General features: G+C 36.5%; 4 protein-coding genes across 4 annotated transcripts; 2 read left to right on the forward strand and 2 right to left on the reverse strand.

The window, feature by feature from the left end:
• Positions 1-2,017: 2,017 nt before the first annotated feature.
• Positions 2,018-11,217, forward strand: LOC135683218 (uncharacterized). Its single transcript, XM_065198418.2, has 3 exons — positions 2,018-2,780; positions 3,520-5,036; positions 7,383-11,217. Exons 2-3 carry the CDS (start codon positions 3,608-3,610, stop codon positions 8,696-8,698), a joined length of 2,745 nt encoding a protein of 914 aa, XP_065054490.2. The 5' UTR covers positions 2,018-2,780; positions 3,520-3,607; the 3' UTR covers positions 8,699-11,217.
• Positions 11,218-11,721: 504 nt separating this feature from the next.
• Positions 11,722-13,286, reverse strand: LOC135683229 (putative gamma-glutamylcyclotransferase CG2811). Its single transcript, XM_065198434.2, has 2 exons — positions 13,064-13,286; positions 11,722-12,138 (listed from the first exon to the last, which is right to left on the reverse strand). Exons 1-2 carry the CDS (start codon positions 13,256-13,258, stop codon positions 11,845-11,847), a joined length of 489 nt encoding a protein of 162 aa, XP_065054506.2. The 5' UTR covers positions 13,259-13,286; the 3' UTR covers positions 11,722-11,844.
• A 108-nt stretch (positions 13,287-13,394) lies between these two features.
• On the reverse strand, positions 13,395-16,960 carry LOC135683221 (acylglycerol kinase, mitochondrial). The gene is made up of 2 exons (XM_065198423.2): positions 16,425-16,960; positions 13,395-16,048 (listed from the first exon to the last, which is right to left on the reverse strand). Exons 1-2 carry the CDS (start codon positions 16,821-16,823, stop codon positions 15,206-15,208), a joined length of 1,242 nt encoding a protein of 413 aa, XP_065054495.2. The 5' UTR covers positions 16,824-16,960; the 3' UTR covers positions 13,395-15,205.
• On the forward strand, positions 16,856-21,627 carry LOC135683222 (uncharacterized). Its single transcript, XM_065198424.2, has 2 exons — positions 16,856-16,986; positions 19,041-21,627. The coding sequence occupies exon 2, from the start codon at positions 19,072-19,074 to the stop codon at positions 20,170-20,172; it is 1,101 nt and encodes a 366-aa protein (XP_065054496.2). The 5' UTR covers positions 16,856-16,986; positions 19,041-19,071; the 3' UTR covers positions 20,173-21,627.
• The last annotated feature ends 4,213 nt before the right edge of the window (positions 21,628-25,840 follow it).

A 25,840-nucleotide genomic window follows, 5' to 3' on the forward strand; every position in this document is an offset into this window, starting at 1 on the left:
AGATTGTTTTTATATTTAATTTTCGTTTTTCTTCTCCTGTTCTTTTCGTTCTTAATTCTGTTCTAAGTTTGTTGTAAAGAGCCGAAAGTCATTGCGAAATATGAGATAATTCATAAATTTGACACTCACATGGCTAATTAACCTGTCTTCGCTTGCAGTTTCAATGCTGCTAGAAATGGATGTGCTTAGCATACAATCCTGTTGACTCAATGAATTTTGCCCATGCTTTCATTTTACCGTCTTGTTATTCTCATTTTGAATCAAACAGTGTATTTGTAATCTCAACAAATGGCTGTACACAAGTGCATTGTCCTAGATAAATATAGAGAAGGTCCTCAATCAATAGTGGGCTATCCTTCACACTGAAACCCGCTTGATTCAATGCAAACACGCGTACCAGTGCTTTGTATTTTTGCTTACATTTCAAATCGCAAAAACGAGTGTTTGATCAAGTGGCCCTTTTCAAAATCATTTGCGCATGCAAACATTCTTTTATTAGAAGCGCCAGTAAAAACCCATCTCAACTTGCCTCTCTTTTTAAACGCTCTTGCTTCAGAGCTTCAGAATGAATTTCGGAACAAAAATTGAGAGTTAGTGATAACAAATTATGTGGTTTAAATACTGAATGGCCAGTTAGCGTACTAAACTTTTATTTGATATTGTTTTGCGTATATTGGAGATATTGGCAGTCGAACAACGCCGCATTTTTGCCACTCTTTGGGGCTGAAAGGGCTAAATTTTGAGTCAGGCTTTGTGATTTGAAGCAGCTGGTAATGACAATGCAGACCTAGGAAGGACTCACTACCTTCTTGCTACGACAGTACCATCTAAAAACGTCTGTCAACGCAGATGCAACATTTTGAAGTGACTCTTTCAAAGTCCCACTATGCTCTTCATCAAAAACAAAAGCTAATTACTAAAAAAAAATTAGGAATGGTCTTTTCAGACAAGCAACGTCTACAAAAAGTGTCCGGAACGCCAAAGGACTGACCCTCCCTACTTTCCTTCTTCTTCAGTCCTTGCCTAGCTTATTGAAACACCTACATATGATATGTTGCTAAATTTCAACATTTTATGGTTGGTGGCCAAACCCTGTGGTTAGTTGCGTTGATGGTCGGATATATTCGAATCCTGAGTTTTACAACCTTTATGCTGAAATTTAGCGGTATCCAGCTATTATTGACAAGGAATGTAGACCCCTTATATCATTTTATTCTCCCCTAAAAAAGATGTTTCTAAAATTAAAGATAGATTTATAAAGAAAGAAAACTTTTTGGCCTTTGAATAAAATGACCTACGCCATGACCTAAGGAGAGAAAAGACAAAAATAAGTATTAAACAGAGCTCAATTAAATGCTACCAATACACGCGAAAGGACATACCTCTGTTTATCATTAAGCTCTTCTGATTTTCGTGTTTTCTTGCAATATTTTGCCCACTTTCTTCTTATAAAGCAGCCTTGTGGTATTCTAGTTCAAAGCTGGTCCAAAGTGTCCTCAAAGCCCTGAAAAAATATAGCCTGATAAAAGTGCAAAATTGAACATGAAAATGTGAATACTCTTTAACCGTTAGCAGTATTTTTTTTAGCTGCAAATCTGCAAAAACAATGTTAAAAAATATTTAAATCTATTAAAGAGCTTAAAAATAAGTTGGATTACGAATTGAGAAATAAGAATTTCCAGACATGCATAACTTAAAAAAAATTTCAAGAAGGTAACATATAAAAAGTATTTACGTATTTTTGAGCAAAGATTATATTGACAAAGAAGCCGGAATATATTAAGTGGCATAATAGCAGACACCTCAGTACAAATTGAGGTGGAATCAGGGGATACCTGTTGCGAAATCAACCCCAATCTTGAAAATTCTGACAATTTTGCATGCTATGTTCCACTAATTATAAAGGCCTTCCATCACCTGAACTACCTCGGCGTCTTTGTAAGCCTTTCTGCCGTAAACGATCTATTTAAAAGGTAAATCGTTCGCTACAACTTGTAATCGGCCCTTAAATCTTTCCTTTTCTTTACGGGTGGGCTATTCAGTAGCTGAGTTGATAAAAGTACCGAAATAACATAAAGATATTAATTATTCGCTTTGAGTTGACCATACGGCAACTTTGATGGAAATCTTTGAATTTAGAGCCATTGAGCATTATATATTTGAAACCAATTTCAAATTACACGAGTAAAGATATTCATACACCAATCCCTTTCAAATTTCTTTGAACCACATAACTTGTAAATGCAAAAAGCGTATTTAATCTAATTAGACCTCAAAAGCCTGGGCTGTCCATCCAGACTCTGTGAAAGGTTTTAGAGAACTTAAACGTATTTTAAAGAAACTCAGTAGAGATAAGGTCATTACATGGTGTAAACGAATTCTTTTAGCCAATGATTTCCCTATTTATTGTGGTCTTGTATTTAATGATTGTTGGTCAGCTTTGTTTGAGAAAGCGAGTTTTAGATGCTAAATCTCAGAGCCATCCATAGGATATTGTGCGAACAATGACGAATTTACCTAACAGATTTCTAGTTTGCACAGTCAGACGCTGGACAATACAATTGAATATGAGAGTCACCTTGATTGAGGAGAAAGTTAGGTACTTGGTCCTGACTGTTATCAAAATTTAGATCGTATTGTGTCCTTGTGAAGGAACCAGAAGTACTGGCGTTAAAAAAGTAGACCGAACACACACCGATGTGCGAACAACGTAATGGTAACACCAGGAAAGGCGTCATTAGCAGAAATTGTAGTAGCTATAGCAAAATACGAAACGGAAGGTAAGGAATGCGTTTAACTATCCTTGTAATTAGTAGAAAAATCATGTCTAAGAGCGATGAATGCAAACCAGGAGCAAGACTGGTTCTTTGGAGCTTAATTGCGGTTTTGGTACGTGAACAAAATTATTACAAGCTAATCTTACAAGCAAAACTACGTTCACGAACTTATTAGTGTCAAACAGACTTAGGCCCACAGTTATTTGCTTTAGGGCTTCTTAAACTTCAGAGCAACATGAACCTTCTTGACAGAACTTGTCGAAAATCATCGAGCACAGAATTATTCATTAAGGAAAGTTTTAACAAAGTGTAGATCGGGATTAAGATACACTTAAAATAACACGAACGTCGACCGCAATAGCACGAAGTAAGTTTAAGATTATGAAATTACTCCAATCTTTTGATTCCCTTGGTTTTTTTTAATTGTAAGTCCTTCAATGAAACAGGTGGTAACTGATTCTAGAATTCCGCCTTGCATCTTATGTTATTAATTTTTAAACTATTTAGATTCGATCTTTTCATATCCAAGTTGCGAAATCGATTGCAAAGAATCGATTGCACCATATCATTAAACTAATTCTTGCTAGGTAAATCAGATATGATTTTCCTGACCTCTCGTCTTCCCCGTTTACAATCGTGCTAATATCAATAAAAATTTTCACATTGCATTAGAAACTAAGATACATTTGTTTCTTCATTCATGGATAAAAAGTTAAATGAAAAGTTTGTTTTGTTCTTAAAGGTATCTCAAAATTGCTGAAATTGTGAGATTCTTTACAAGCTGTTGATTGAAGGTTGTTTCGAAAAAGAATCGTCGGGGAATCCGCAGAATGCTGAAGTACTTCTTCGAATCACCGGAAATCGCAGCGATCTTTGCAACAAAAGATTCGAATAGTGAGAAAGTAGATACGGGCAAGTGCGTCGGCTGCTCAAGGTTACGGGTTGGCAAACAAACGAGAAAACGCGATCCAGCCGCGAAGAAGACGATACGGAAAACGCGCGCATATCAACAATCGAATGCGATCATGTTCTCAGCACGCAAAGCAAGGGTGGAAGATGCCCAGAAGATCGCTTCGTTTAATGAAGAAAATGTCTATTATGATTACGATGATGAAACAGGGACTGTCATAGCCAAAAAGCACTCGACAGTGATGCCTTTGAGCGTGGAACGAAATTCATTTAGGAACTTGAAGGATCCTCCTGATCAATCGAAGCACGATGTTGACATAGATGCAGAGACGTCTTTACGTGAAATCAGCGAAGATTTTGGTGAAGCTAAAACTATCGAAAGCTATTGTCCCTCTGATTCAGCATATGATACAAACCACGATGAGTATACGGATTCGTTGGAACGGCTAACTATTAAAACTGACGCTGAAAAACTGCAAGGTTCAGAGCACAGAAAAGATAGGTCGGCTAAGAGTAAAACTTCAAAAAGCGAGTCGCCTTACAAGCGTTGCAGGAGTAATAAAGTTTGTGGACGAAATTGTGAACTTTGTCGTGGATTAAATAACAAAATACTTAATGGCGATCATGAGCAAATAAATGAAGAGATGTGGGATTGTGAAAGGCAAGAAATAAACAAGGAATCTCGCAAACAATTAAAATGCAAAGTAAATAACGTTGCAAACAGTGTTTCCAAGCATGGTTTATTTACGTCAAAAAGTCGAAGTGAAAATTATCTTACAGAGCAAAACACCAAAAATAACGAAAAAGTTAATGGCATTGAAAGGGATGTAAATGGAAGTGAAGTTGAGGGGGGTTTTCACGAGTCAATGAGGCAAAAATATATAGATTTAGACAAAAGACTGAAAGATCAAGAAAAGCAAAATCAAGGGAGTGTTTCTCCTAATCCTAGATCAACGACAAAGCAAGATCACCCAATAGATGACTATTATGGGGTTGATGAAGCCATCTCTCCAAGGGCCCACGTTCCATTTGCAGAACGGAATGTAGAACTGTCAGAACATATGGTTGAGGTGTATGACGAAGGGTCCTGGTATAATCACTTGAGTTATCCTACGGTAAACTTAGAATACACTGAGCAAACAGGATATTATGATGCATTTTCAAGTGGACCACATTTGTTGATGTTGTACGATTTCAAAGCGGAGCATGAAGATGATCTCAGCGTTTGCAAAGGTGATGTAGTTCTGTTGCTAGACAACCGCGATAGGGACTGGGTTTGGGTCATGACGCAGATGGATGAAGAGGGCTATGTCCCTAGAAGTTTGACGTCACCATTCCATGACTGTGAAGGTAAGGGGTTTATTTGTGTAATTAAAAGTAATCAGTGATAGCAAAATTTCGTGTCATTTGCCTGTCTCATAGGCCTGTTTTTCGGAAAAATTCAGCAAAATATAATGAAAAGCTATATCTGCTAAAAAGCTATAGAAATTTGGAGATCAAGAGCAGAAATATGAAACCTGAATCAAGTATTCCCTATTTGCAATTCAGCAGGTTAATTCTCTAGTGCGAATATTAAACAACAAGCAATAATCATTATTTCCCAGCTGTTATTTCACTATTAAAACTCTCGCATATTTCTACTTCAGGAAGGTTTATTTAAGGCTTTTAATGAGAAAAATGTTTCATTGCTAACTTCACAGTCAATGCTGTCACAAGTAGGTTTACTTCATCTCTATGGTCTACTTCTATTTGTATTTCGTCCCAAGAAAACATTTATTGAAAAACAAATATTGATCTTCCTGAGCAAGTATTAGGCTTCAAATAACACAGGATCACTTTGTGATGTCAGAATGCCAGCAAAATAAGATTAGCTTTCAATGGCAAGTTTGGAGCGATAAATCTACAATGAAGAAAGAACAATGCTCTCCCTTCTGTTGAAAAAGGCAGTTCGTCAATAGGGTGAAATGCGTAGGCCTAGCCTGGATCAAGGCAGTCTTTGCGATTTAAAGCTTTTGAAAGTGTTAGAAATATACGAATATTTCTTAAAGTATATTCTGCTAACGCGATTAATAGATTTGGGTTTACCAGCCAAAGAGTAATTGATGGTATTTGAGAAGTTCTTAGATTAAAAATTATGGAATTTTATTAATCTTATCGGTTGGTATTTTGAAATAATATTTCTTCTCAATAAGGCAATCCAAAGCGTCACAAGCCGGAACAAACAAGGGGAAGAACAACGATTTATTGCTTGGGCATGATCCTTGCTACTCGTATATTGACCGTAATATTTTCCTTAAGATTTAAGAATGCATCGCTTGTTTAGTATCGCTGATTAAGTGCAAAACTTGAAATGAAGATCCTTACAATTTCAAAAAACCTGCCCTAGGGAAAAGAGGGTGGACACTAACCCGTTTTACACCCCCTTTAGCAGCAAAATATGCAATCTTAATCCGTTCAAGTATAGATAACCATTTCCCTTGTCATTCAATATTCAATCACTAAAATATGAATAGAAATAATCCAAGTTGGTCAGATAGGAAGCAAAATCAAACAGGTAAATCCGTTCAAGATGTATTCGTTGATATTCATAATCACATTGATCTGTACATGTCACGTTTCCAAATGTAACCTCCCACAATTCAAACAAATCAAATGAAACCAGAAAGAGAGTAAAACGCATCATCATGACAAACCCACTGACCAACTCCAAGACATAGAGAATCTGCAAAACAACATCTGATGCATGCTGAAATCATGTCCAGTGTCGTTAAGCCAGTTTTCATTTGGATAATAAGCATTTTGTCGTGAATTTTAATTCATTGCATCTTATTATGAATTATCATAAGTCGACTATTGCAATCCAATCATCTCTATTTACGGGCTAACTTGTATCTTGCTTGTATCCTCATAGGAGCTGAATCTATAGAAACTTTTACTTAAAATATTTGAATATTTAACCATTTACCACTTCCAACAAGCCACTGCGATCGTTCTTTTCATTCATTATCTTCCAACCTGTATTTTCTTGCTACTCTTTTACGTGTAACCAATTTTAAATGATTATTATCATTCAAACACGCCATTGATGGAAAAGTCTCTTCGAAATGGTCGAATAGACAGAGCATAACCAAGTTGGTACTCTAAGGCGGATAAATTATGCAAAATGAGCTCTCTCTCTCTCTCTCTCTCTCTCTCTCTCTCTCTCTCTCTCTCTCTCTCTCTCTCTCTCTCTCTCTCTCTCTCTCTTTCTCAACTTTCCCAAGGTAATTAATAACCGTAGAAAAAATAGCGAAGGATAGAAGGATAGACACTGAATGCTCAACAGAATATTTTTCCATTCGAAATTATTGTTGGCCTTTGATTTGATTGCTGCTTGTCCGCTAACTCGTATTGAATTTGTGTATCAGATAATGTTAGGATAATTGGCAACGTCTTCGTATTGCCATCTGTACGAATATATGCAGAATTGAATAAAGTGGCAGAGTCTTTGATGCCATTTTTGATGGCAAGGATTTCTTATCCTTTTTAAAAAAAAATTCAAAACTACAAACTTTTGTAGAAACCTAATATCTGAGTGAAGATAAAAGCAAAAATATCAGGAAACTTTATTTCATTAGATGATTTCTAAAAAAGAAGACAAAATTGATCAATTGTCCCAAAAATCCTTAATAAAAATTTGGGTTTTGTTATTTCTAGAATGCAGACAAGAAGAAATTCGCCAACAGCAATTAGCCTTGCTTTCAAGGAATTCATCCAATCACAGCACTCCCAGATCATCAAGAACTGGATCACGATCAAGTGCAACAAACCTTGAGTTGAATTTGGTAAGTCCAAGATCGGATCAAATTAGTCCAAGATTGGATCAGAGAAATCCGAGCACGGATCGAAGACATCAAGTATCAAACGCAACAAGCCCAAGGTCAAATTCATCTAATCCCTGGCTTGACCAGATAAGTCCTGTGGTGGAATTGGCGTCAATGAACCTAGATCAAGACCGTAGAAGCATATCTGACGATCAACGTAGCTCAAATACGAGTAGTCCAATTTTACAACGGATCAATACCGCAGCCAGTAGAAATTCTTCTAATTTCAATCGAAAGCTAAGGACATCTAACCGAGCCAATGTTCACTCAAGCTCCAGTAGTTCTATATCTGATGAGCAGGCTCTCTTGTTTGATGGCAAGGTTGTAACACTGAATTCCATAAGTCAAAGTCGGGGCCAGGCTCAGGAATCTGAAATTTCACACGATGTTCTTACTGAAAATTACACAGTAGGAAACGCGATTTTAGGAGAATTTCATGAAACTAATAATAAACCACACAAATCTAGTAGAGACTCCTGTCAGGTAAATACGAGATTGAAAAACGCAAATCATATATTCAGTGAAACTAATACTAAAGACTGTGAAACCAGAGCAGGGCTTAGCCCTTTGAGTCTTGGCTCGCCAAAATTGCAACACAAATTCAGTCAGACATTTCCAAAGGCCAATAAGCCAAATTACAGGTACGACAGAACAATCCAAGAAGTATCAGAAACGTTTTCGCCAGACGGCATATCACACGAGGCAGGGAGAGCACCTAATTCAGCAAGACTCAATTCTGGTAACACGCCTTCTTCATTTTTATCTTCTAACAATTACGAGTTCCAAGGAAGTTTGGTGACTTCGAAAAAAAATGGAAAAATACCATACTGCAGAGACAATTCGCTGTCTTGGGTTTCCGATACAGAGGATACCGAGCTTGGTGCAAACAAAGCTTGGCGAACAAGTTTTAGCGAGTCTGCGGAACTATACGACGAGAACATCCCAGATGGAAGCATTAGATTGATCGCTTTATCGAGTTTTGAAGCAAAAGAGAAAGGCCAATTGTCGGTCACGGCAGGGGATGTGATATATGTGGACATAAAGATTCAGAATATTCCACAATGGTTATGGGCTTACTCGCCTAAATCAAAAAGTTTTGGTTTCATACCGGAAAATATAGTTGACCAACTAAAATCAAGCAGTGTTTGAAGTGGCTGGATGCAAGAAAGAATAAAAAACTTTACAATTTCATTAAATATTGTTCTTGCTATCACTAAGCTTGAAAGAGCGTCAAAAATCACATTCAATTCCTGATTTATAAATAAACTTTACCTAAAATATTGAAAATCATTATTTTTACAGTATTTCTTATTCAACCTTCTGACAGACAAACATTTTTATCAATGGCCATACTTTTGGGTCAATCTTTTTGTCCCAAATCAAGTTACCGAGTCATACTCTAGTATGGTTTTCATGAATAAAACTTGGTAAGACATTTTTTAAAAACACTAATAAAGAATTTTATATGTTTGAAGATGAGCTAATAAAACAACTTTCTAGCTTTCTGTTTGAAAATTCTGATAATTAAACCCAAGTTTCTCGCAATATTCTGTTTTTGTTCGGTAATGTTGCGTCTCACAGAGTATTCATCTCTATGCTCTCCTAGAATTCGATCAACAAGACACCAGTGTTAAGGCTTATATAGTGTGGACACGGCTTCGGCACTAAATTATGTTGTTGTGTTCAGGAAGATCCATAGGTTGAAGTTGTTTTGTTGTTTCTTCCTAAAGCTGGCATTTCTATTTATGCGAAAACTCCTTAGGCCTACCGTTTAACACGTCCATTTAATCAACATGAATTGAAATGCTATGGTGCACGAGTACGACACCGGGAACTTCCATGATTTATATCCGATATAGGTAACCGCAAAAAGTTATGTAGTGGTAATGAGGTAGAGTCTATAACTGTGGAAATTAAAATTGGTGTGCCACAAGGCTCATGTCTTGGCCGCCTGCGATTTTTGGTCTATATCAATGATCTCCCACTAGATACTTAACTTCCCATAGATTAACAATGCACTTACGACGCTATTTTTGCTACCAATTACTCCATACCACTTGACTGAATAAAGTTTTAAACAATGACCATGAATAATTAGAGAATTAGCTGAAAAGGAAGAAACTTTACTTGAATGTTACGAAAACACATTCAACCTTTTTCACTTCAAAGCTCATCAAATCAATGTTCGACAACAATTAAACTAGAGATGCCTAGACAATTTTGTCGATCAACCAGGCTTGTAAAATGTAATGATGATGGTGACACTCAGAGTCGCAAAGATTTCAAAAATTCAAAATGCTTGATATTGTATCAAAGCATCTTGGAATACATATAGAAAATACTCTTGATTGGAAAGAACATATCAAAACAAATTCTGCAAAAGTTTCAGTGCTGCTCAATTTTTTAAATAAACAATACTCTTCATGAATAGTTATTGCAGATATACGTCCAAGAAGAGGTGTATTAATGCAATTTTGATTTTCGTTCAGTTTGTCTTTATATCAATAACGTAACGTAGGTATGATGAGATAACATATTCTTTTTCTAGCTTATCGTTAGTATTCTGATAAATTAGCAAAAACTGAAAAACAATTTAGAAAAAAGGAAACATCTTTAACTTAATGTTATGCTCCATGCTGTCAAAAATCAAGAACTGCAGTAAGGATGGCACCAAGTTACAGAAACTAAACAAAGCATTTTAGAATAGTCTCTGATTTGGATGTCTGGTGGGTCTCGTTTTTATCCCATCCCATTTGGAATTTTTCCAGGCATTGCCATGGGCCCTTGATAGGATCTGTTCCAAATTGGATCAGTCAGCTAGGCATGACATTTGGGTATGGCTAGCAGTTCCATTTGGAACAGCTCTAGCAGGTTCTGTTGAAACGTGATGCATCACCGTACCAACTTTGGGACTCATTCATTTGGAACAGGTCACATGTAAATCCATCCTTAAAGATTGTCACATGACTGAGCAGCTCAGCTGATAGAGCATCAACATAGAAGGCTTAAAATGTTCACTAGATTAGGGGCGGATCCAGCATCGGACTGAGTTCCAGGCCAAGGCTAGGGTCTTTCAGATAATGCATTGATAATTGTGCATTAGACAACATTTTTATCCATATTTATGCATTTTGGTACCAGGGGGAGGGGTAGGTACTATCCACTCACTAAATCTAGATTATATATTTCTTTCCAACAAAAACCAGCGCCTCTGTGAAAAATTCTGCAACCCTATCCCTTTTTGTAAATACCCTCTTGTTTGTCTTGGATGCCACAGCAAAGTTTTCCCTTTTTGTTTTGCTCACAATTTGTTGTTTTGCCTACGTAGAAACCAGCCTACTTTTCAAAATACAGTGTTTTTTCTGAACATTGATCTCCCTTGCCATCAACGACTGCAATTTAAAATAAAGGTAGCTAATGCTCCTGGAAAGTTAACGATACAAGTACTGCTTGGTTTTATCTTAAATAGTCTGCTAGAATGCTGCGAGGGTCGTGAAAATAAGACATCTGCAGTCACCATTTCCAATTAAAAGTTTTGCAGTTCCACAACAGATCAGAAACAATAGGAAGCCATTCAACTACTGGCTATTTTACAGCTCTCTTACAAATATGGTAACATTTCTGAGTTCCAGATGCTGTTTTGACTGAGTTCCATCAGTGTTCCAAATAAAAATTTCATTGTTTCAATTCATTCACTTCCGAGGCCCCAAACGTTTATTGCTGTTGTCTTCCACAGCGTCTGGATAATCGTTTCAAAATCACAACAGAGAATAAGGAAGGAAAAGCGCAAACAAGTTACAACAAACTAGCAATTTTAAGATTTTGAAGAGACTGCGATAAAACTTATAATTTCTAGGTTTCACTTTTTTAGTCTAAATATTACTTATTTCAGGCAACACTATTTTTAGCTAAATGTTGGAAAACTGACTGAGTTCTGTGCACCAAGTAACTTACTCTGGATCCACCTCTGGAGATTTAAGGGATTTATCAAGACCCTGCAGGTATTCCACACTTCTGCAAGCACACGCTGTTGCTAGATTTATCAAAACAGGCTTCTTGGTTAAACATACTGTTAATGTTTGATGTAAGGTTGATGCTGGCAAGTTGAGGCTGGCACATAAATCTAGATGGCTGCTATAGATGGAGAGATGAAACAGTGATAACACTTGAAGCCTGGCTTGATAAAATATATGTTTGAAAAACTACAATAAATTGAATTAATGAACTATATTTCAGATGCACTAAAGAAAGTTGGGTATAAAATTGAATTTCAACCTGAAATTCAGAGTATAATCCTACTGACCCTTCACTTCTTTCAGAATTTCCTGGTAAATGATGGTCCTATCTGTTTTTGGACAATAATGTTTAGCAATCTCATGGGTGAAATTTGAAAGAAATTCAAAGTTGAGAAGATTGCTGTTACCATTTGTGATCACATATGCAAAAGCATCTATGTGCTGCTGGTTGAAATTTGAATCTGTAAGGGCAACTTGTATCTTTTTTCTATCATAGAGCACCCCTTCATCTTCAAGATCATCAAGATCAGCCAGTGTGTGATCACATACTTCATATACCTCACCAAGTATATGCTAGAACGGAAAAGAATATCTGGTGAAAAAATAATTCAGATCATACCAGCTACATTCAGATTTAAAACAAATAGGTTGAGTACCTTTAGTCTGAAACTGTGAAAGTTACTTGCACGGTACCTGTTTTGACCTGTCTCAAAACAACAGACCACTGGCTTTGTCATCTCAAGAGTAATTTAGACAAAAAACATATATAATTTTATTATCAGGACCTTTTTCCACATATTTTTGTAACAAATTATTTACACTGGACTTCCCTATGAAAAAATATGGTAATTTTTGCCAAGATCTGAATTCAAATACAAAGTTCTATAATTTTACTCGAGCGTACATATCCTGTTTTTCTTTAAAATCAATAAAAACTTGATTTTTAATAAATGTGATGAAGGTTGTAGATAGTAGCTCGCCAATAACAACACTGTATATTATTATACAGGTCTTCAGTAAAAACAAAACATAATACAGCCAGTGGCAGACCCAAAGGGGGAATGTGGGGACTAGTCCTCCCCCCATTTTTTCAGAAAGCTGGTCCTTGAGATTCTTGCAAACCTGAGAAAACTTTTGGGGGGGGGGTATGTATGTTATCTAGATCTTCACATTTAAATGACATTTCTTGGGAGAAAAGAGGTGTTACCTCCGGAAGAAAATGCTTCAAACATGGTCCCCGACACACCTTTGTCCCCCCTCACTTATCCCAGTCTAGAGCCGCAACTGAATACAGCCAGCAGGGTAAAACAAACGATAAAGCTGAAAAACAAAGAGAAGTGTTAATCAATTGAACATGAGTGATTATTTCTCAATACGATGAAGGAGGCGAAAAATTATGTAGCTGGGAAATTTGCAGTTATGTTTGGAAGATTGAGAAAATCAAACGACGTTCCAATCAGTAACTGACAGAGATCTTAAGTTGATTTTGTACCCTCACCTTTCCCCTCCCGGCATAATCCAAAAGAAATGGGATGCCAGCTTGCGTTGCAGTTACCAATGGGTATTTCTCCACCGTTTCGGCGTTACTTATAAACTTGACGATCTGGGATTTACTCAGTTTCGATAAAAGCTTATGATTTGGAAAGCCCTGCTTCAGAGTACCGTAGACGAAAACTCGTGTCAGCTCAGCCATGGCTGTGATTTTGATTTGATTTGTTTTTGATGTCGTTGTTGTTGTTGAACAGTCCAGGGATCAAGGGGCGCATGGGCGCAGGGGGACACTCCGACAGGCAAATTCAAAGTTCAACTTGAAATTCAAATATTTCATTTCACAGCCATTCGTTACATGTGATTTAGCATCGTAAAATATAAAGCTACATTTTTTATAAGAACCAGTCAATTAAGTTCAGATTGGCTATTCTTAATTTTTTTCGAAAATCTGTGCCTGGATTGTTCTTAATTTGGTCTTAAATTAAAAGGGTGGTGTTAACAGCCCTATTGCACTCTAGGGAGGGGTTCAGGCCTCATTTGCCAAAAAAGTGAGTGAAACAACCTTTATTCGTGTTTGAATATTCACCGAAAAAAACACCGAAATATTGCTAAAATCCTTGTTTTGAGATGAAACGTTGTTAAAAATTGTGCCAATTTGTTTCCCCTTTTTTACTTGGTTCACATTAGAGAAATGAATTATAAACGTGGCGAAAAAGGCATCAAATTGTTTATGCGTCGATTGGACACTTTCTTTTCTCTTTTGAAAATGATCTTATGCGTTTGCAAAGAATCTGTTAAACTTAATTCTGGATCGGGCTTTTTATGAATGTTAAAAAACTGCGAGTTGATTGCGCAAACTTTCACCATAAACCACAGGCTCGTAGCCAAGGGGTGGCAATGCCACCCTGAAGCAAGAGAATACCAGTTGTTTGTCACCCTGAGAATTTTGTCTCCAATTTTTTAATGGGGTTTTTCGTCATTTTCATTAGATTGCCATGGCAATTTGCAACAGGTTTGGGGTGTTTGCCACCCCTGCTCCACAGGCCTGGCTAGGGGCTTGATAATCACCAAGCAAAACCTAGCCAGGAATAGCACAATGTGTAAACCAGGAATTTCTGAAATTTGACAAATGAGATTGCGTCTGTTTATAGGGTACAATGAGGAGTGCAGGAGAATATTTTAATTTTCAACTAATGCAGTTTTCCACATGCAAATGGGATTTAGACAATCAAAGATGTTTCTTGATCTGTATTTGTTTGGGATGCTGACTTGCGACACCTGAAGTGTTGAGGCTATTGTATTGTACATATTACAACAGAAGAGTTGATCAAACACATTTTACCGTCGTATTTTTCCTCTCATGTTTTACCGTCATATTCTTCCTCTCATGTTACCGTCGATTTACACCTGGATATAATTTTCTGCTTATTTTTGGTAATTATCCAACGATTGCACTCTGAAAAGCATCAGACGAACAGTACTTTGGTAGTGCTTTGCTTTATTAATTCTGGCCATCTTTAAACATTGCAACATTAAGATTACTTAAACCTTTTCATAATTCTTTCTTAATTTCTTTCTTTGCATAAAATGTTAGTATTGCATCATTGAAAAGGATTGTTAATCAGTGCTGTTGGAACGAAATTCATATTGGGGGGCTGCCCATTGAATTCCTTTTCATTCAATACACTGCTATAAAGGAAACATACTACAATTTAAAAATTATTGGGGGGTCCAGCCCCCCCAGCTCTGATGGGCCTGTTAATTATACCATCTTTCTTGCTTTGTTGTACAATTTTTATTGATAAAGGCATTTACAAGATGCTAAAGGTTTTTAATGAGTTTCATTTCTTTCTTTTGCAAATCTATGAGTTACAATAGAAATATATTTTAGAACGTTATTTTTGGTGGGAGCTCACTTTCAGCATTGCGCATTTTTTGGGTATAAAAAATCAAGATCACTTTCAGATTGCGCTAACACTTGGATTACGCCGAACTTTGTGGCAGGTACCTTATCATCAGAAATGATTTTTTCCATCCCATCTTTTAAACAATAATTTCTGAGCAGCTTATAAAAATGATCTATTTCTATGTCACAACAACTCTGCTAATGCAACAATAATAAGAATAAAGCATTTCAATTTCATTCAAGTCAATGAAAAAACCTTAACTTATTTCTAAAAATGTTTACTTCAACAGTTTTAGCTTCAAAGTCTTCTCCATCTATGTGGTACCATGTTACATCATTCATTGAAGGGCAAAGTTTTAACTGATCTGTCTGGATCGTCTTACAATTCTTAGACTCGATAATATTATAGTCATTTTTAATCCATTTTATACCATCAGCTATGAAGTCAGCTCTTGATAAATTATTGTCCCAAATTTGCATTTTGATTGATGGTTCTTTGGTTGCATTATTGATCTGCAATTGCAGACCAGTCATTGTTTGCAAGGGACTATCAATAAAGTTTCCATTTTCTTGAACTGAAGTACCATCCTTTTCACTTATAGAGCTTCTTTGGGTATACGCATTGAGGCTTTCATCCACTTTACTTCTTTCTCCTTCACTTTGTGCAGCTATGTAGACCTGATTTAATCCTGAAGTATTATCATTACTTGTAGTAAGTGATGCAATATAATTGCTAGGCCAGTTTTTAACAGTTCTTAAGATAAATGCCATTTGTTTTTTCCACGGTCCAGCCCACCAATGTTTCTTTGCATCTATCTTCACTTTAACTTCTTGAAAAACCCCCCAACATAAGCCTGATAAGGCATATGTAGGTCGGGCACCTTGTGTTGATATTTCCATTACATCAACCAACTTTGTTTCTCCTTTAATAACAGCCATGGTTGCATTTCCAAGAATTCTTGCATTCTGTGGTCCATTATTGTGAAAACTCTTGAAGAAACCATTTGTTTTTCCCAATGGAATTACCCCCAGTGGGATTTTTGATATTGTTTCCTCGTTTTGCAGGCGAACAAGTCCAGTGACTACCTATAAACATGAATATGTTAATCTATATATGTTTATGTATTCATCTTATATATATTTTTAGGAGGTACAAAATTTGAAAATGGCTTTGAAAAAGCAAACATTTTACAGCACACTGAAAGCTTTTTCGCATGACACTCCTCAGAGTATAAAACGTCAGGAAGAGGTTCCGAAAGAACAACATCTCATATCATAGACAAAGACAAAATGATAGGCCTATTAAAAATTAACAATTTGCAAACATGAATTCGAGATCATATTGGATGTTCAAATGAACAATAACTAAATGGCACAAAAAGAAATTTAAACATTTATATTCATCAATATTTTCTTAACGACAGAAAAAAGCTTATAAAGAATATATATATATAAATATTACCTCCATTAGAGTACCATCTCCCCCAGCCACAATAATGCCATCTATTGTCGGGTCTATGTATCCCATAATACTTTTTGCATGTCCTTCATAATCAGTTTTTATAAGTGTTACATCGATTGCAGCTAAATGCAATATTGGTGCAACATTTCGCTCGTACAACTTCACAGCGTCACCATTACTTGCTTGTGGGTTTAAGAATACGAGCATACGTCGTGGTTTTTGAAGTGCCTCTATGGGCTCCTCTCCAATCTTTCTTGCTTCAGCACAAATCTCCCGCCGAACAAGATACTCCCTAAAACGTCCACATGCGTAATAAGATCCATAAAGTGAAACACACCCAGCAAATATGGATTTTTTCCAGTGCTTCCTGACGGTGTAAAACATGGGTTTAGCCGCCATCTTCAAATTTTGAGCAGCAAACGTGAAAACATGGTTGATCACGAGGCAGGCACAAAAGGGCTGCTCTCAGAAGCTAAAAATGGTGTCAGATCCGTGAAAGCAGAGACCACTAACCACAGAAATTGTTTAAACAGGTTTGACTAAGCCACCAAGCAAAGAAAAGGTAAAGCCTGTTTTTGTTAACTTGTTTAATTTTATCGTGTTTTGATATCAGATTTTATTTGAAGAACATTATGTGAATACTAATGTGCAAGAGGGATGTAGAATATAAAATTAGCCTATACGAAAAAGCTGAAGAACTTCGAATCCGGACCGTATACGGCAGTTTCCAATGAGGTTTCAGATGTGCAATAGCAATATTTCAGAGTTGCAAATATGGACTTTGGTATTATCATAATGTGCACTCCAGCTATGCACATTAGTATTCACAACCATAGCCTATTCCAAGGGAAAATAGCTGCCGGGGCAAATCTTACTCCCTTCATGAAAGTATCTGTTCAGTTTCGAATTTAGTTGCGAATCCGTTGATAGATAAATTTGTTTACAAATTTCTAGATACATTTGTTTACAAATTTCAAAGGTAGTTTTCATGAAAATGTTTTTATCAATTTCCTCAATTTTTCTTGAAGCGTTTTTGGCCTTTAATTCATTTATTCGTCGAAAAAATAATGTTATCTAATGTATATGTAATCAAATTCTGTGAGGGTTTTTCCTAAAGATGGTAGTGTCTGAAACAAACGAGTTGACTTCTGAGCAATGTCTAGAAAAGTTTTTTATCAAAATGATGGAAAAAACTAATATTAAAATACTAGTATCATTGGGTGCACAAAGACTCCTGCTTTCAACTTATGCAAAAAAATTGAAAAATAAGGAGCATAAAAAATTTGTCACAGTCAAAAAGAGCAAGATTGCTTGCAACACAAAAGGCCAAACATTCTGCCCAAACCAAATTTGCATCAAAGCTGGTTTGCGTCATTTCGCAAAACTGTTTGCAAAATGTTCACAAACAAATGAACTTTCAAAAGCTATCGGTAAATATTGCAAAGAAAATGATAAAAAATTATAAATGTGCCCTCGTTCTGATCAATTTCAGAAAGATTTGCAGCGGTCAAGAAACAGTTGGCTATATGGCCTTGCACTGAATGATATGTCTGCTTTGCAAGACAGTTTATGATCCGGTAAAATTTTACAATATGTCTTAGGTGTTTTATAATCGATCAGTGTTTTATAATCCATGCAAATATTTTTCCCTTGGGAAATATTTCAGTTGGAACTGAAAGTAAACACGTTTTATTTCTCTTTATTCGAAAATATTGGTATCTCAAAACCAGTTTGTTAAAAATTACCATGTTTGCTTGGCCCATTTTAACTGAGTCCAAGTCACCTGACTTTGCTGTCCTTTGCTTATTTGACATCAGTTGATTTGCGAAAGGCTTGTAGCTTAAAGGTTTCTCGTTTTAACAAGAAATGATAACAGATAAAAAGTGCAGGGGTTTTGCAACATTTTAATGTCTTGGGTTAATTTGTAAGGGTTTCTCAAAGGGTTTTATCACCAGCCTAAATTTGTTTTTGTAAAGCACAATCAATCTTTGAACTGTCCAGATACTTTCATTAGAGGGGTGTATAAAGATGAGGACAATAGCCTTGGCACAACATCACCAAGCATCCCACAGCATTCCACTTTTGTTGTAGGATTACCTCTCACTAGGGTGTGCAATCTTCAGTTAATTTTAGGTAACATTTTATTGCAAGCAAGGTTTTTTTTATTTTCCTTGTACATTTAGATATAGATAGTTTGTTAGTTTAAGAGGAGATTCAGATAGAAGTTTGGAGACATATTCTGACAGTAGAGACATGAAAGGCTAAACTGTTGTAGGAAGATACCCACTTTGCCCAAGAGGCTTGCGTAAGCTCTTGCAGCACAGTTTACTAGTTTACCTGTTTCATATAAGTTCTTATACAAAAACAAAGTAATTGCAAGAGGGCCTCAAAAACTTATGTTTGATTGTTTTGCTTTCAAGGAAATTCTGAAATTCCATTATCCATTAAAATTATTTGGTTTATAATAGCATCTACTCTAAGGCTATCAGGTCTTCTCTGTTTTATCCATTGCACACCTTAACTTTTCAAGGCATGCGATGATTAGCAAGAAGCTGACTTTAAGATTTAAGCAGAGTGACTATTAGCAGAGTTGATTGTATATTGTTTTTTTTGCAGGCCATCTCACACTTCGTATGATTAAAAAGAGATGAAAATTACTGGGTTTAATGTCTACAAAGTGGATCTTCCTTTGAATGAAGGAGGCTACAAATGGTCTGATGGGAAGTTGGTGACTGTCTTTGACACAACTTTGGTAGAGATACATACTGATGCTGGTTTAACTGGCATTGGTGAAGTTTGTCCACTTGGATCAAGTTATTTGCCATCGTATGCTAATGGTGTCAGAACTGGATTGGCAGAACTTTGCAAAGACTTAATAGGCTATGATCCTACTGAAATTAGCGTCATCAATGATGTCATGGACTATAAATTGAAGGGACATCCCTATGTCAAGTCACCAATAGACATGGCCTGCTGGGACCTCCTTGGTAAAGTATCTAAACTGCCAGTCTGCAAACTTTTAGGTGGTCGTTTCGGAGACAGTGTTCAGTTATATAGAGCAATAAGCAAACAGGCACCACTTGACATGGCAAAAAATGTTTTAGAATACAAAAAACAAGGGTATAGAAAATTCCAATTGAAAGTTGGTGGATGTATTGATGACGACATCGCTCGTATTCGTGAAGTTAGATCAGTACTAGATCCTGGTGACTTCCTTGTTGCTGATGCTAATACTGGCTGGATGTCACATGAAGCTATCAAAATAGTAAATCAGGTCAAAGACCTAGATGTTTACATTGAGCAGCCATGTGCAACATATGAAGAATGTCTTCGAGTGAGGCGGCATTGCAATTTACCATTTATATTAGATGAGGTGGTTCATGATATTGAATCTCTATTGCATGTGCAGAGAGATGGTTCTGCTGATGTTGTCAATCTGAAAATAAGCAAATTTGGTGGGATAACTAAACTCAAACAAGCCAGAGATCTCTGTGTGTCTATGGGCATACCAATGTGTATAGAAGATACATGGGGCAGTGATGTAGTAACCTCTGCAATTATTAGTTTGGCCCATAGCACACCAGAGAAGCTAAGGTTTTCAGCAACAGATTTCAATAGTTATTGCACTATTCATGTTGCAGAAGGTGCCCCTCAACGAATTGATGGGAAGACTGCTGCAACTAACAAGCCTGGTCTAGGTGTTGAACTGAACACAGATGTCATTGGGAAACCTTACCTAAGCATATAATTTTGTCATTAAATAAGATTTCAACAAAAATAAATATATTGAAGAGAAATGTGTATTTCTTTTGATCATTTTTTAGTTTATTATACATGACCAAATAACTTTCGCTGTCCAATAAGCACCTTAGAGTGTTTTTTACTGACATTAAATACTTCACCATGTTTCGTGAAGTATTGCACTATGAACGGGAAAATAATTCCGCCACAGGCATCGCTTTTGTAAAACCTTCCTACATAAGACACACTATTTAAACAGCTTTGCTGACCAAGTATGGCATCACATGCGTTCTATCTTGCTTGTCCTAAACTGAATGTGGTAGCATACTCTTTGAAATTGAGAAGCCGCGAGAAAGTGTGGAATTAACGAAGCAGAGGTTCAAAAGGAAATTTCAAAGTTTTGAAGCCTGTCATTTCTTTTTGATATTAAAAAGGTAATGATGAACATTTTGGGTTTGATCGAATTGTTCTCAACATTCTTTTTATTCCTGAGTTTATTTGATTTTTTCAAGTTATATTTTAAGTTATTGGGAATATTCGGCTAGTTTCTATAAAAATTGCAAGACTGAAATAATATAGTTTCAATGATCTATAAAAAGTCAGTTCTTGTTTATCTGATATTGCGTAGGTAAAGCCTGCAAATTTTAGAATTCGGAATCACCAAGCACCTGATAATTAGATTGAGTTACTGAGCTTGTGTATGATTCCATTGGTGAATGAAACTGCTGGAATGTGGGGAATTATCTACAGTCGCACTTTATATACCTCTCAAAAAGGGGCCAAGCCTTTTGGTACCCTGGGTACCAGAGCCTCTGATGATGATGATGGGGCATGATAGATTGATGAATATATTTTACTGAGACTAGATTCAATCTATTTTGTTGAGAAAAGCCCATTTCCATGACATATCGCCTGACGATGATCCAGCGGACTCATCAGCACCTGCGACCAATGTCATTGATAGCTTTTTCACTAAAAACTCGACATGGGCACCACCACCAGGTCGACACCACGCTCTGGAGCTATACATCGACCAATGCTGATATGAGATTTCAAAAGTCAACTTTAAGAAAAAGTCTAACAGCTTCAACCTTTCTAAAAACGAATGGAATGCACTCAGATCATTCAAATTCAGACATTGTTTCTCATATCGACATTGTTTTCAAGTCTGCTGACAAAGGGAAACGCATCGTCGTCTGGCGTAAAGATCTCTTTTTGCAAGAAGGACATTCTTGGTTAAACTCTTCATCTTATCAGAAATATCGTACTAAGCCTCGTTATGATCATATCATCAAAACCATTAAAGAAGGAATCAATTCTGATAACCTTCAACCTAATGCTAGCAAACTCTTTTCTCAGCATCCGAAAACATCTCTACTCTAAATGCTTGTTTCTGCTATATCATATCCAACATCTCAAATAGCCACTTATCTCGACTATCCTCTTACAACTCTTATCAAGCAACCACCAGCTTGCTTGTTCTTGCTTGCTTGTTCGTACAACAAACACATTCACGTTCAACAATAAAACATACCTCTGGTTTTACTAAGGGAAGCAAATTGGCACCATCGTACGCCTGTCTTTTCGTTGGAAACCAAGAAGAACTCATTGTCCAAACATATCATGACTCTCTACCTTATCTTCTATTGCGCTACATAGACGATATTGTTGGTTACACTTCACTCACTATCGACGAGTTACAGGACTTCAACAAGTTTGTCAATAAAATCCATCCAGCTCTGGATTTCACTTACATACTCTGGTATTTCTTGACAGTCAACTTTCTATTCCTGGCGACAATATTACCAACTCTCGTCATACAAAGAGACCTATTCTAACTGTGCTACTTTTATTAAACTTCACAACACCCAGCCAGATGCAACGATTCTATACCGTATTTGAAGTCTATGTTCGTAGCAGGATGACTTTGAAACCAAGGCTCAGGAAATAGTCAAGTTTCTACACTCGTTTGTTTATGAACAAGTATCATCAATGACACAAGAAACCGTTTTAAACCCAGCCAGTCAACAAAACACCAATGAACGCACTAATAATCACCCTCACCTTCCATCCACTCAAAAGCAGATCAAACATATTTTATAAGATAATTCTCACCTGCTGACTGATGATCATGATATTTCGGACATTTTTAAACACCCACCCTTCATTGCTTATCAACAGTACAATAATGTTTTGGAACACTTATGGAGCACTTTTGGAAAAATGCCTTGCCACCATATAAAGACCCAATTCGCATGCACCTCTTCCTGCCTTGTTTACTGCGGTAGTTGCACGTGTGACCTTCATTACATTACATTACATTACATTGAATGCCCGTTTTGTGAACATCTAAGCAATGTAGATCCATTCATATTAACAAAGATACCCATACACTGGTCAATCACTGGACTTCCTGACGCACATGATAACAACACTCAACAAAGAAACGAAGAACACTCGAAAACGCATTATTTTTAAAAATGGTACTCTTATTTCAAATGGTCTTAACAAACAACTTTCGTATCTTTCCTAATCCAGCTATTATTATTTCATATCTTCTCCATCTATACGCTTTCTATCCCCCCCCCCCCTCCTCACATTTCCACCTCGTCTTGTTTTCTTAATCTTATTCCTGCCACGTTCCAAATAGATAATCTTTTGATTCTACTTTTCTACTCACTTTTAACTGTTACTTCTCCTATTCTTTTTGCTTGATGAAAAGTTATGCTCAAAACGTCGAACTGATATTTCTTTCAAATGTATTTCTTTCATGTCTTTATTGGCCGTTATTTCATTTTATTGATTTTGCTCAATATACTTTTGAGTCTCTAGTCGTTTGGTTGCACTGGAATCAAGCATACTTTTGTTAGAAATGCGATCAAGCCTTCATCAATGACATCCAACACAATACAATGTATCGAACTATCCGAAACCCTACCCGTCAGCTTCGTTTTGTGATTAGAGATAAGAACAGGTAAACCCTACCCGTCAGTGATTAGAACAAGTAAATTCGTTTTGTTGAATGGGATTCCCTGCACATAACTCGTTCCCTGCCTTTATCTTATAACGGATTCATATCGGATTAACTCAGCAAAGTGTAGAAAATCGATTTCTGTCTTCGTTCTAACTGTCTTCGTTCTAACTTGGTAAAAGATATCTGTAGCAAATTTTCACCGGCAATATTTCATGAAATTGTTGCCATATTTAGGCTGATTTTGTGAATTTAAAAGTATTTTTTCTGATGATCTCTTAGGCTATGTGATCCAAATTTAAAAATTCTAAAAGTAGATTTTTGTGACGTCATCACTTTGAACTATATTTGGACCCTGGGAATTTTATCGAAAAACCATTGAATTTTGGGATTTTTTGACCTCGACTTGGGATTTTTGAGGATTTCAATCTGGCAACACCAATGAGGGGCAACACTGCTACCCGTTTTGGAAAAACTAGATTAATCCCCTTATAAAAATCCTATCCAGGAAGTGGGCCTGCGAGTGCACCAGCCCTTGACTGCCTGGAGAATACTTCTCTTTAAGGTCGGTGGCAACAATGGGAAACTGTTTCCCGGCTGATGCACCTGCCCGCAAGACGACTGTCTCCGGGGGAAAGCTGGAAAGCAGAAATTGGAAAGGAAAAAAAATTAGTCAAGATAGAAAGAAAAAAGAGAGGAGTGGGTGGGTGGGGAAGCTTGTAAAGCGTATCTATCTGTCTCGTTCTGCTTGCAGAATGAGAGTGCACTAGCTATCGTGCTATGTGGGCGTACCATCACCACATGGAGAAATTAAGGGAACGGAAGAACTATTGTTAACAGGACAATAGGTAATCAAGTCACGTGTGGTATTTTTTTCTAGTGGATTAACTCTGTTTAAACAAGTCTAAACAACATTTAATCCCCTTATAAAAATCCTATCCAGGAAGTGGGCCTGCGAGTGCACCAGCCCTTGACTGCCTGGAGAATACTTCTCTTTAAAGGGCCACTCCAGCCCAAAATTTTTATTTCAGAACACGATGTAATCAGACCTCCTGAAAACGAATCTGTTATTATTTTTTTCATATCTCTAACCGTTTTGTAGTTATTAGCGTTTGTAAAATGGTCATTGAGTTGAATTGTTTTTCAACCGTGTTATCGGAGATCTCCGGATTGACGTCACAGGCATTTTCGGCCTCGGTAAGTTCGCGGCAAGTATCATCGGCTGTCCAAAGGGTCAACGAGAACCTAGCGAAATGGCAGACAGGGCCTAGCAGCGGCATGTTTGTTAGTAGGCCAGACTTTTATCTGGAATCGATATAAAGAGAGAAGTATCGCTCATCAGTCTTGATTTTCTGATCGAATATGGAAGTTTTTTATCGCACGAATCTTTCTGACAGAGAAGTCAAATTGTCAAAGTAGGCCAGCGAGACAGAGACATGAGGATGTTGACAGACTTTCGTGGAATGTTGCTTTTGAAGCAATTTATATTGGCAGGCCAGTTCCCTGATTTTAAAAAGAAGATTCGCGCTTTTTCATCAGCTCTTCCTTTAGTGCAACAGCTGAAAAAATCATCGCGCAATTAATTCGAGAGGAAAGACCAAAACAAAACCAGTATACCGGGAATGAAAGCTGTATGAATTGATACCACATATTCATTAGGATAAAGAGCTACATATCAACATGACTATGACTTATTAGAAATAAACCAGGACAATCGAGGGCATGGACAAGAAAGTATACAAACTTTCAAGACAAGACTAAAAACCTACCATTAGTCATGAGTCAAACAACTTTTTCAAAAATTATAAATTTGTTTTTATACAAACAAAAAAGGGATTTGAGATTATATTAATAATTCAACTTTTTCAATATACTTGTGTAAATATAATTTTTGTATTTAACCTTTAAGCTATTACAGGGGCCTTGTCAGCTTCTTTAAGCTGTCAGAATTTCAACCTGCTATATTTATGAATAATAAATACATGTTTGATGTATTTAAATACTTGGCTACATTGAATAATATATTCAAATATCTATACAATCAGGCCAGTGAACTATCTAGAAATTTGTAATTTCTATTGCACATGAGAAATGTTCTTATAAAAGTATCATGAAACAATAATCTATTGCAAAATTTCTAGAAAATACCTATAGGTTGTTACTAGTTTTAAATAATAACTGTTGATTCACAAACATTATATAGATATGACCAAATTATATATAAAATTTTGATAATTTTAAAAATAGTCTCCTTTGTAAAAATGTTAATACAAAAACAGAATAATGTGTTGAGGTCTTTGTGGTAACTCTTGCATGGAAGAGAGGGGCAAGTTATCACTCCCACAAAGCCAGTAGCCAGATAACAGAATGCATGTAATCTCCAACCTTCATCTAGCATTTTTTTGCAAGATCCTTTCTGCTGAACCATAAAAGAGTTTGTTACCTTTTTATGCCTAGAATAATAAGGTTGACAGGGATAAATACTAACATACCAGTGAAATTTACTTTTGAGTCATAATAAAACATAAAATGATCAAAGAAACTTGGACACTCAGGGGCATTCAGATTATAGATATTTAAAAGGATCAAAGAGAAATTTAGGGGCTAAAGGGCAACCACTGTTACTATAGCAAATAGCATTAAGGATATTAACTTGAAGTAACACAAAGATGAATTTAAATGATATAGGCCATGCTTATATGAA

The sequence above is a fragment of the Rhopilema esculentum genome, chromosome 7 (assembly GCF_057945365.1).
Source record: "Rhopilema esculentum isolate cy_ngs chromosome 7, ASM5794536v1, whole genome shotgun sequence".
In the NCBI taxonomy this organism is placed as follows: domain Eukaryota; kingdom Metazoa; phylum Cnidaria; class Scyphozoa; order Rhizostomeae; family Rhizostomatidae; genus Rhopilema; species Rhopilema esculentum.